General features: G+C 44.4%; 1 protein-coding gene across 5 annotated transcripts in view; it reads left to right on the forward strand.

The window, feature by feature from the left end:
• The window catches only part of LOC109909015 (SUMO-activating enzyme subunit 1), a 20905-nt gene extending 11254 nt beyond the window's left edge, over nucleotides 1–9651 (forward strand). For all 5 annotated transcript variants that reach the window (XM_031795936.1, XM_031795938.1, XM_031795937.1 and 2 more), the window contains 6 exons: nucleotides 4225–4370; nucleotides 4475–4577; nucleotides 4673–4778; nucleotides 6436–6580; nucleotides 8404–8473; nucleotides 9217–9651. In XM_031795936.1, coding sequence (XP_031651796.1) covers nucleotides 4225–4370; nucleotides 4475–4577; nucleotides 4673–4778; nucleotides 6436–6580; nucleotides 8404–8473; nucleotides 9217–9309 — 663 coding nt within the window. In that variant the 3' untranslated portion in view covers nucleotides 9310–9651. The remainder of the gene's footprint in view (nucleotides 1–4224; nucleotides 4371–4474; nucleotides 4578–4672; nucleotides 4779–6435; nucleotides 6581–8403; nucleotides 8474–9216) is intronic.
• Nucleotides 9652–12467: the final 2816 nt, after the last annotated feature.

The following is a 12467-nucleotide window of genomic DNA, read 5'->3' on the forward strand; positions in this document are numbered from 1 at the left end:
GAGGAATTCTAGGTCAGGTGAACAAAAGGACTTGAGTTCTTGTATGTTGTTACAATTACACCATGAGTTGTTAATCATGAAACACACACCCCCGCCCTTCATCTTACTAGAGAGATGTTTGTTCCTGTCGGCGCGATGCACTGAAAATCCCGTTGGCTCTACGGACTCCGACAGCATGTCCCCAGCTAGCCATGTCTCCGTGAAGCAGAGTATGTTACAATCCCGGATATCTTTGGAAAGCAACTCTTGCCCTAATTTCATCGACTTTGTTAACTAGGGACTGCACATTAGTGAGTAATATACTCTGAAGCGGTGGGTGGTGTGCGCGCATCCGAAGCCTCACTAGAAGACCGCTCCGGCACCCTCTCCTCCGATGGTGTTGTTTTGTGTCGGCCTCTAGAATCAGTTCAAATGACCTGGGAGGTGCAGACAAAGGATCCGCTTTGGGAAAGTCGTATTCCTGGTCATAGTGCTGGTAAGTTGACGTCTCTCTGATATCCAATAGTTCCTACCGGCTGTATGTAATAACACTTAAGGTTTTCTGGGCTTGCAATGTAATAAATAATACATAAAAAAAATATACTGCATAGTTTCCGAAGTACTTGAAGCGAAGTTGCCATCTCTATCAGCGCCATCTTGCGTTAGATGAGGGCAGCAATTTAAAACAACTTCAAACATACAGTCACACATCATTAAGCTGCCCTTGGAAAAACACTGGTGCGTGTAGTCAACTCGATGCTGGCATTTCCCAACATTGTGGTACTCTGTGTTCTGGGAGGGAACAGCATGTACCACTCACCCATGTCAACGATGCCACAGACAGATGCCAGACAGCCCCTTATCTCTAGCCAAGTGTGGAGTGTGCTGGGTTTGGTCTGAAGGATAAGATGGACCCAGCCCAAGGGTCAGTTGTTTATTAAGGCCCATTACACCCCCCCCCCCCCCCCCCCCCCCGTTCAGATAAAACAAACAGGCCAAAACAAACTAGTTGATTCTTTAACTGAATAACAGAATTAGTTTACTTGAACATGTTTTGTGTCAGAAGGACGGGTGTCTGTTGTAGAAGCTGGTGGGTGTGTTGTTCAAGGGGGTTAACTAAAGGAGTAGGTTGTTTAAGAATGGCTATGGTGGAATCTATCCAAAAGGTGTGTGTGTGTGTGTGTGCGTGTAAATGCAGAGTTAGGCCTACTTGCTCATCATCAAGTAATTTGTCATCACATTCCCTGCAAGGTCTCTCAATGAACATGTACACTGTATAGTTGGAATTGGAAAGCAGCCGCGGTCATCCCCCTCTTCAAAGGGGGAGACACTCTAGACCAAACTGCTACAAACCTATATCTATCCTACCCTGCCTTTCTAAGGTCTTCGAAAGCCAAGTTAACAAACAGATCACCGACCATTTCCCAACGTACCTTCTCCGCTATGCAATCTGGTTTCAGAGCTCGTCATGGGTGCACCTCAGCCACGCTCAAGGTCCTAAATGATATCATAACTGCAATCGATAAGAGACAATACTGTGCAGACGTATTCATCGACCTGGCCAAGGCTTTCGACTCTGTCAATCACCACATTCTTATCGGCAGACTCAACAGCCTTGGTTTCTTAAATTACTGCCTCGCCTGGTACACCAACTACTAATCAGATTTCAGTGTGTCAAATCGGAGGGCCTGTTGTCCGGACCTCTGGCAGTCTCTATGGGGGTGCTACAGGGTTCGATTCTCGGGCCGACTCTTCTCTGTATACATCAATGATGTCGCTCTTGCGGCTGGTGATTCTCTGATCCACTTCTACGCAGATGACACCATTCTGTATACTTCTGGCCCTTCTTTGGACACTGTGCTAACAAACCTCCAGACGAGCTTCAATGCCATACAACTTTCCTTCCGTGGCCTCCAACTGCTCTTAAATGCAAGTAAAACTAAATGCATGCTCATCAACCGATCGCTGCCCGCACCTGCCCGCCCGTCCAGTATCACTACTCTGGATGGTTCTGACCTAGAATATCTGGACAACTACAAATACCTAGGTGTCTGGTTAGACTGTAAACTCTCCTTCCAGACTCACATTAAGCATCTCCAATCCAAAATTAAATCTAGAATCGGCTTCCTATTTCGCAACAAAGCATCCTGCACTCATGCTGCCAAACAAGCCCTCGTAAAACTGACTATCCTACCGATCCTTGACTTTGGTGATGTCATTTACAAAATAGCCTCCCAACACTCTTCTCAACAAATTGGATGCAGTCTATCACAGTGCCATCCGTTTTGTCACCAAAGCACTATATACTATCCACCACTGCGACCTGTACACTCTCGTTGGCTTCATACTCTTCGCCAAACCCACTGGCTCCAGGTCATTTACAAGTCTTGCTAGGTAAATCCCCCCCCCCCCTTATCCCAGTTCTCTGGTCACCATAGCAGCACCCACCCGCAGCACGTGCTCCAGCAGGTTTATTTCACTGGTCATCCCCAAAGCCAATTTCTCTTTTGGCTGTTTTTCCTTCCAGTTCTCTGCTGCTAATGACTGGAACGAACTGCAAAAATCTCTGAAGCTGGAGACTCTTATTTCCTTCACTAACTTTAAGCATCAGCTGTCAGAGCAGCTCACAGATCATTGCACCTGTACATAGCCCATCTGTAAATAGCCCATCCAACTACCTCATCCCCATACTGTATTTATTTATTTTGCTCCTTTGCAACCCAGTATCTCTACTTTCACATTCATCTTCTGCACATCTGTCACTCCAGTGTTTAATTGCTATATCGTAATTACCTCGCCTCTATGGCCTATTTTATTGCCTTACCTCTCTTATCTTACCTCATTTGCACACACTGTATATAGACTTTTTTCACTGTATTATTGACTGTATGTTTGTTTTACTCCATGTGTAACTGTGTTGTTGTATGTGTCGAACTGCTTTGCTTTATCTTGGCCAGGTCGCAGTTGTAAATGAGAACTTGTTCTCAACTAGCCTGGTTAAATACATTTTAAATAAATTAAAACGAATTTGTGGACACCCCTTCAAATTAGTGGATGCAGCTATTTCAGCCACACCTGTTGCTGACCGGTATATCAAATTGAGCACACAACTATGCAATCTCTATAGACCAACTTTAGCAGTAGAATGGCCTTACTGAAGAGCTCAGTGACTTTCAACGTTGGACCATCATAGGATGCCACCTTTCCAACAAGTCAGTTCGTCAAATTTCTGCCCTGCTAGAATTGCCCCGGTCAACTGTAAGTGCTGTTATTGTGAAGTGGAAAGGTCTAGGAGCAACAATGGCTCAGCCGTAAAGTGGCACACAAGCTCACAGAATGTGACCGCTGAAGCGCATAGTGCGTAAAAATCGCCTGTCCTCAGTTGCAACACTCTACCAAGTTCCAAACTGCCTCTGGAAGCAATGTCAGCACAAGAACTGTTCTTGGGAGCTTCATGAAGTGGGTTTCCATGGCTGAGCAGACACATACAAGCCTAAGATCACCATGCGCAATGCCAAGCGTCGGCTGGAGTGGTGTAAAGCTCGCCGCCATTGGACTTTGGAGCAGTGGAAATGCGTTCTCTGGAGTGATGAATCGCTGACAAATCTGGGTTTGGCAGATGCCAGGAGAACGCTACCTGCCCCAATGCATAGTACCTACTGTAAAGTTTGGTGGGGGAGGAATAATGATCTAGGGCTGTTTTTCATGGTTCTGGCTAGGCCCCTTAGTTCCAGTGAAGGGGATTCTTAACCGTACAGCAGACAATGACATTCTAGTCGGTCCTGTGTTTCCAATTTTTTGGGCAACAGGTTGTGGAAGGCCATTTCCTGTTTCAGCATGACAATGCCCCCTTGCACAAAGCGAGGTCCATACAGAAATGGTTTGTTGAGATTGGTGTGGAAGAACTTGACTGGCCTGCACAGAGCCCTGACCCCATCAAACACCTTTTGGGATGAATTGGAATCTGAATGTGAGCCAGGCCTAATCGCCCAACATCAGTGCCTGACCTGAATAATGCTCTTGTGGCTGGAGTCCCCGCAGCAATATTCCAGCATCTAGTAGAAAGCATTCCCAGAAGAGTGGAGACTGTTATAACAGCAAAGGGGGGACCAACTCCATATTAATGCCCATGATTTTGGAATTAGATGTTTGACGATCATGGTCATGTAGTGTAGATGGCACCATGGGAGTTGGAGTTTTAGCTGCTCTCTCTGACTTTGTCCTGCCCTCCCTTGTTCCTCTCAGGTGTGTCTGACCGGCTGCTCCAGAGATCTGATGGTACGCGTGGACCAACTCTGTTTCCAGCACAACATCAAGCTCTTCTGTGGCGACGTCTTCGGTTACCACGGATACATGTTCTCCGACCTTGGCCAGGAGCACAACTATGTTGAGTGAGTGTTGTGTGTGTGATTGTCGTGTGTCTAATTTACTTGTCTTGATTATTCACCAGTTATACATATGCTCATCTGTCCCTTGTTTTGATGCCCCCGTCTAGGGAGAAGCCCAAAGTAGTCAAGCCCAAAACAGAGGAGTCCAATGATGGACCCGAGGCCAAAAAAACAAAGATTGACCCAAATGAGACCACCATGATCAAAAAGGTGAGCATTGTATAATAATATCTCAATTAGCGTTATCCTCCTCCACATCTAATGACGTCATGTTCCTTGGCGCTCTCTCTGTCCCAACTGAACAGACGGCCTGCTTCTGCTCCTTGAAACTGGCTCTGGAAGTGGATTGGACCAATGAGAAGGCCAAGAGCAGCCTGAAGCATACCCCCGTGGACTACTTCCTGCTACACGGTACCTGCTCCTTCCACAAAGCCATTGGATATAAATGTCTATCTGATAAAAGGGAGTTAGATCACTAACTGGCTGCCATCACGTCTTTTTTCTTCTGCCATACATAACCGTGAAGCTATAGATTGATGCCCTCTACACGTGAGTGCCTGCAGCTCCAATGATATCGCCCACCACCATACCCCCCCCTTCCTGTTTTGGTTGTTGTAGCATTGCACCATGTTCCTTCTAGTCTGATTTGGTCCCTTAATAGCCTTCACCTGGTTTCATAGACCTTCTTAACATGGCTCTGTTTCCATCACAGGCTCTCCATGGCCAGTCGTGTGTGACTTTAGAACAGAGAAACAAACAGCTAGCCACCACCCACCACACTTCATCCGCAAGGCTGCGTACTCTAGCCCCTGTTGTTAGCTAATATTAAAATAACAGCCGGAAAGGAAAGAAGCTGTTCATTTGTTTGTTTTTGTCGTTTTCAGGAGGTGTCTTATAGCATTTGGGTTTCTATAATTATGTCTAGACGTAGTGGTATCTCTCGACCGAGCTGCTCTTGAGGAAGTGGTGCTTCCTCTGTTACAGCTCCTCTGTGTGTCAGGGGTTGGGGGTTAGCTTACTGTATGCAACCATAACACCTCTGGAGGAATGGAAAGCAGCACAGGCGTGGGAGGGCACAGGACTGTTTTACCTCAACTTTGATTTAGTCGATGTAATTTGAATGTGTTGTTTTTGGTTCATCCGTTTGAATCTAATCAAGAATGTTCCAGACTACTCTCTTAAGACAATGTTTACTTTGCACAGATATCTTTGTACACTTACAGTTTGAGATAATTGAATGGGTGAGAGAATATTTAGTTGAGGGTGATGATGGTGATTTATGCATTTATTTAATTTATTTATTTTGCGAGCGTGCGTGCGAGGTGTCATTCTACTGGAAATAGCCGTGGGCGGACTGGGCTCCATGATGTGTTTGATGGACAGCTAAAGAGAGGAAGTTATGACACCTGTTTTAACACTGAGGGGGCGAGTAGAGCTGCCAGGCTTAAAGGGGGGTTTAGAACCTAAAACGTCTCCGTTGCAACGGTGCGTCCATCTCTCCCCTTTTTAATTATTTCCCTTTTAGTAATATTCCGACTCTAAACCACATCCTGCTCATATTGACACATCTGCCCACGGTCTCACACAGGATGGGTGTAGTACTAGTGGCGCGTGCTGACAGGACAAGGACATGAGTCATAGATGTCTGATCACGGCCTTGTCAAACGGATCAAAAACTGCTCTTCATTCAAAGCCATTATCAGATGAAGAGGTTTGTTGGCGCAACACTTGTGGTGCGTTGATTGCCACTGTCAATCGTCTGTGGTACAACACAGATAAAGATCTGATTGCACACTGTTTCCACAAGATGATCAGTATGTAATTGGAAGCGTTTCCATTTTTTTGTACTTATGACAGCCAGTGTCATTCCAGCAAGTGATAGAATCACAACTCCACCAACATTTCCTTAGTAACATATTCTGTTTCGTATGGAAACGCTGCTCAGTATATGAAGCAATGTAACCCATAAAATCAGAGCTTCCTCTGTGTGTCTTCTGTGGTTTCCAGCACTTCTCCACCACTCAATCTATTGTTTTCTCTCCGTTTGTTCCTCTCTTCGTTCCCACAGTACTGCTGAAGTTCCGTACAGACAAAGGTCGCGACCCCCACCCAGAAAGCTTTGAGGCAGATGCCATGCTCCTGAGACAGATCCGGGATGATGTCCTGGAGGCCATGGGACTGAGTAGCGACCTGCTACCTCACGACTTCGTCAGGTGCCCGGCTCAATTCAACCCAGATTTCACCACATGGTGCATCAATCGATAGCCACATATTAAGCTGGGCTGTTAGTAATACAGTGCATTCGGAAAGTATTCAGACCCCTTGACTTTTTCCACATTAAGTTACATTACAGCCTTATTCTAAAATGGAATAAATCAATCTACACACAATACCCCATAATGACAAAGCAAAAACTAAAAACCTTAAATATAACATTTACATAAGTATTCAGACCATTTACTCAGTACTTTGTTAAAGTACCTTTGGCAGTGATTTCAGCCTGGAGTCTTCTTGGGTATGATGCTACAAGCTTGGCACACCTGTATTTGGGGAGTTTCCCCTATTCTTCTCTGCAGATCCTCTCAAACTCTGTCAAGGTTGGCTGGGGAGCGTTGCTGCACAGTTATTTTGGGGTCTCTAGACATGTTCGATCGGGTTCAAGTCCGGGCTCTCACTCAAGGACGTTCAGTGACTTATCCCAAAGCCACTCCTGCGTGGTCTTGGCTGTGTGCTTAGGGTTGTTGTCCTCTTAGAAGGTGAACCTTCACCCCAGTCTGAGGACCTGAGCGCTCTGGAGCAGATTTTCATCAAGGATCTCTTTGTACTTTGCTCTGTTCATCTTGCCCTTGATCCTGACTAGTCTCCCAGTCCCTGCTGCTTAAAAACATCCGCACAGCATGATGCTGCCACCACCATGCTTCACCGTAGGGATGGTGCAAGGTTTCCTCCAGACGTGATGCTTGGCATTCAGGCCAAAGAGTTCAATCTTGGTTTCATCAGACCAGAGAATCTTGTTTCTCAAGGTCTGAGTCCTTTAGGTGCCTTTTGGAGAACTCCAAGCAGCTTGTCATGTGCCTTTTACTGAGGAGTGGCTTCCGTCTGGCCACTCTACCATAAAGGCCTGATTTGGTGGAGTGCTGCAGAGGGGGTTGTCCTTCTGGAAGGTTCTCCCATCTCCACAGTGGAACTCTCGAGACAGAGCTCGAGAGTTGACCATCGGGTGACCATCAGGCTCTCGGTCACCTCCCTGACCAAGGCCCTTCTCCCCCAATTGCTCAGTTTGGCCGGGCGGCCAGCTCCAGGAAGAGTCTTGGTGGTTCCAAACTTTTTCCATTTAAGAATGATGGAGGCCACTCTGTTCTTGGGGACCTTCAATCCTGCAGAAATGTTTTGGTACCCTTCCCCAGATCTGTACCTCAACACAACCCTGTCTCAGAGCTCTATGGACAATTCCTTTGACCTCATGGCTTGGTTTTTGCTCTGACATGCACTGTCAATTGTGGGACCTTATATAGACAGGTGTGTGCCTTTCCAAATCATGTCCAATCAATTAAATGTACCACAGGTGGACTCCAAGTTGTAGAAACATCTCAAGGATGATCAATGGAAACAGGATGCACCTGAGCTCAATTTCGAGTCTCATAGCAAAGGGTCTGAATATTTATGTAAGTACGTTTTTATATATATATATATATATATATTTTTTTATAAATTGTTTTCTCTATTTCATTATGGGGTATTGTGTGTAGTTTAATGAGGGGGAAAAACATTTATTCAATTTCAGAATAAGGCTGTAACGTAACAAAATGTGGAAGAAGTCAAGGGGTGTGAGTACTTTCCGACGGCACTGTAGGTTTGTAGGGGTTTTGCCAGTGATGGTAGTTATTAGATGTATCAAAGATCATCTGTAACTGGCTGCTCCATTCTGAGCTATTTCAGTTTTTCCAGAGGTAAGACAATTATTAATTCATCCTACTGAACTGGAGAGTTTGTTTCGGTTGGTGACACTCACGTTGTTGTTTTGGGTTGTCATCAGCTACTGCTTCTCTGAGATGGCCCCTGTGTGTGCTGTGGTGGGAGGAGTGCTGGGACAGGAGGTTGTCAAGGTTGGTTGTCAGTTAGTTTTTTTTGTATTATTGACATTTCATTAGTTTCTGTGACTTTAAATCATTCTTACTTTACTGTCCATCCTGGCTCTAAACTAGTGTCGACCACCACACATCACAGACTGTCTGCACCACAGTTACTGTTGTGCAGCTTTCACTGGGGAGAAAGATGCCATGTAATATTTTGGGGAGGTAGAAAGCGAAACACTTGACAGCAGGCTGCTCCACTTGATTCTGGGTCCAATCCAGAAATATCCACTGATATGTTTCAGTCCTGTGGGGCTTTTGGGGAGATTGAGGCAGATGGTGTGGCTGTTTTGGATATGACCTGAGTATTGGAGAATAAGGGAAGTGTCACAGTCCAACCTATGTTTGAGAGTTGGGGGAGCCAGGTGAGAAGAGGTAACGTCAGTCAGTACAGACGACAACCCTCTCAGCAGGATGATGTCACTGCGCCAGGCTTGTCTGTCTCCACGATATGACGTAACGATGAAACCGGATGAAACGGCCTGCAACCGGCCCAACGTCTCACTGGGTGAAGTCAAGCGATCACACAACGGACAGTGCACCCGACGCTCACGCAATGGAGCGGACACTAGAGGACACCACGTGTATGGAAAGCTGGTGAAGCTCCCAGAGCAAAGCTATCCTTACCTATGGTTGGCTTAGTTTGAGAGATGGTCAGGTTGTGAGTGTGTGTTGTTGGCTGGTATTAGCATCTGTTTGTTTGTTTGTTTCTACAGGCTCTTTCCCAGAGAGACGCACCGCACAAGAACTTCTTCTTCTTTGACGGTATGAAGGGCAGCGGGGTGGTGGACTACTTTGGCCCAAAGTGATCGACCATATTCCCACCAGAGGGAGAGGTGTGTGCATGGCACATTAAGGCCTACACTCACATGCACAATACGTTTGGTCATTCTTTTTTCCAGTCAGACCATTTATCAATGTGTAAGCGTTCACCTCCAGCTGAACGTTCAACGAGTGTTTCAACAGGTGAAAAGGATTTGTCGTTATACATGTTCTCCTTCTTCTATACGCACACACACAACACACAGATGTTTTTTTCAGCACGCCTTCTGGAAGTTCTCTTTTCTTGTTCGCTATTGTCAGACTGTCCGTTTTATGTTTCTAGCACAGAGGTATTTTTACATTTTGTAATAAAACTATTGTGAACAAAATGATTAGCCTTTTGAGGGGTTATTTGGAAATGACTCAATAGGTGTCTAGCAGTGGACCATATCTGTTCAATGAGTGGATATATGGCCGCTTGTGGGTGAAAGAGCAGGTATCAATTCCCTGCAGCAGCAAAATACAGGGATTTTTCCAGGTGCTTCCAAGACATGCCATGCAGGCCTATCATGAGCATCATAGTTTCCTCTTCAGTCACCAAAACAGGGGATCTCTCCCTCCATCAGCATTAGGTGGTTGGACAATGTGGAGTTGGTCTGTAGGTATGTATATAGGGGGAGTGGCAACACCCTAGACTGAGTGTATGTACAGTACCAGTCAAGAGTTTGAATACACCTACTCATTCAAGGGTTTTGATTTGTACTATTTTCTACATTGTAGAATAATAGTGAAGACATCAAAACTATGAAATAACAGATATGGAATCAAATCAAAATCAAATTATTTGTCACGTGCTGAATACATTACTGTGAAATGCCCTTAACCAATGATGCAGTTCAATAAATGGTTAAGAAAATATTTACTAAATAAAGTATCACGTATCACCAAACGTTTTAAATCCAAATATTTTTTCTATTTGAGATTCTTCAAAGTAGTCACCCTTTGCCTTGATGACAGCTTTGCACACTCTTGGAATTCTCTCAACCAGCTTCAGGAGGTAGTCACCTGAAATGCATTTCAATTAACAGGTATGCCTTGTTAAATGTTAATTTGTGGAATTTCTTTCCTTCTTAATGTGTTTGAGCCAATCAGTTGTGTTGTGACAAGGTAGGTTTGTATTCAGAAGATAGCCCTATTTGGTAAAAGACCCAAGTCCATATTATGGCAAGAACAGCTCAAATAAGCAGAGAAACAACAGTCCATCATTACTTTAAGACATGAAGATCTTAAAGTGATAAAGAAAAACCCTTAGATGAGTAGGTGTGTCAACTTGTTTGACTGGTACTGTACATTAGATAAATTAGTGGTGAGCTTTTGACATTGACACGTGACTGACGTGTAGACTACTATTCTTTGAATTTAACGACCTTGATAGAAATGACAACCTGTATGGTGAAACGTCAATGTAAATTATGCTTCTTCCCCAAAAAGTATTTTTGTCCTTGACCATAAAACTACATGCAGAGAAGTCTTTTCAAGCCAGAGGCACAAAACAGCATGAAAATCCACATAGTTTATCATGTTTGTTTGAGTATCTGTTTGTGACGTATTGAAGAGAGAACGGGGAGGGGGAAAGCACCTTGGTGGAAAATAAATGTATTGTTTTTCGCCTGCAGTGGGGATTCATGAAAAGGAAAACAGCCAGAGCCTTGAAATGAAACCATGGCTGATTAAGCCCCATAAGGAGTCACTGCTCTTTTCCAGGGATTAGGAAAATACAGGATTAATTACTGACATCGCTTTAAGCCCATCCTTTTAATTAAAGCAAATCTCTTATCTCCTCTCCCTGACCCCCCCCCCCCCCATCCTCCACTCTCAAAAAAAGCTACCCCCTTCAGCACTGTGGTGTGGTCATTCATTTTGTCAAGACCCCCGACTGAGCAGCAAAGATCCAAGCGGTCATCCCAGACACCAATCACAATGGGGACCTCATTCTGCCACTGACATGGAGGGATTCAATTGGTTCATATGTGGCACAAAGTGCAGGTGAGGTCCTCTGGTCCAGATGTTGTCTGTTGACTCATTCCAACACGTCTTGACTGCGTGTTCAACGGGGGGAGTCTTATTCATTATAAGTAGGTGTCATTCGTCTTCTTGTTTTGGAAACAATGTGCAATCTAGGCTGTGTGTAGAACTATGAGAACAACAACAAAGCCTTCCAGAATAGAGAGGACATTGCCTACAGTACAACAATCTCCAAACAGTCCCACATAATATCATTAGCAGCCAACATCAGAGCATTACACGCGTACATGTTTTTAAGCTTGCCTTACTGTGTAGTTATTCAAGATGTCTCTGTGCTCATGTTATCTGGTAATCCCCGACATGTTCTCCATATACTCTATGTAGTGTTTGTTTGTCACGCACCTCCAGTCCAGACCATCACACGCTAGCCACAGTTGAAGCACAGTCCCCCATTCATCCACCACCAGGAATCAGGTGACTGACTACAAAGAGTCATTGGTGTGATAAGATCTTACCAGTATAATAGAGTAGCAGAAACAGGAGACCAGTGAAAGAACATAACCTGAGATTGTTCTTTAATCCAGGGCCATGAGGATAAAGTACTTGTGAACCAACAAAAGTAATTGTATTATATTAACATTGCGCTGCAAAGGTTCACTCAGTTTTATCACAGACAATCATATCATTCTATTAGAATCTTTATTTTAAAGGTCAAACGCAGCCCTTTTTATCTCGATATCAAATCACTTCTGGGTAACAATTAAGTACCTTACTGTAATTATTTTCAATTAAAATGGTCAAAAAGAAACAAATCGCATCTTAGCAAATAGCAATTTCTCAAGGAAATGTTTTGCTAGAACTGTCTGGGAGTGTTGTGAGTCGGGAGGGGACAACTAGGTGTTATTGGCAAGCAGGTTTGGAACTATTTTTCTTATTGAGCTATTAACTAATTAATCGTCTGGTGATGTCACCTGGCAGGCAAAATATCCATCCTACCAAAACAGGCAGACATTTCGGGCGGTCTTTTAAAACAGCTCTTAAACTAGAAGGGCATTATCATAATTTTCACAATTTCAGAGTATTATTCCAACCTCATAATGTGGAAATATACATAAAACACAGAAAAATCACATTTTTGACTGCACTGGGCCTTTAATAAAAATCATAACCTCTGATAATC

This window comes from Oncorhynchus kisutch, linkage group LG18, assembly GCF_002021735.2.
Source record: "Oncorhynchus kisutch isolate 150728-3 linkage group LG18, Okis_V2, whole genome shotgun sequence".
NCBI classification, from domain to species: domain Eukaryota; kingdom Metazoa; phylum Chordata; class Actinopteri; order Salmoniformes; family Salmonidae; genus Oncorhynchus; species Oncorhynchus kisutch.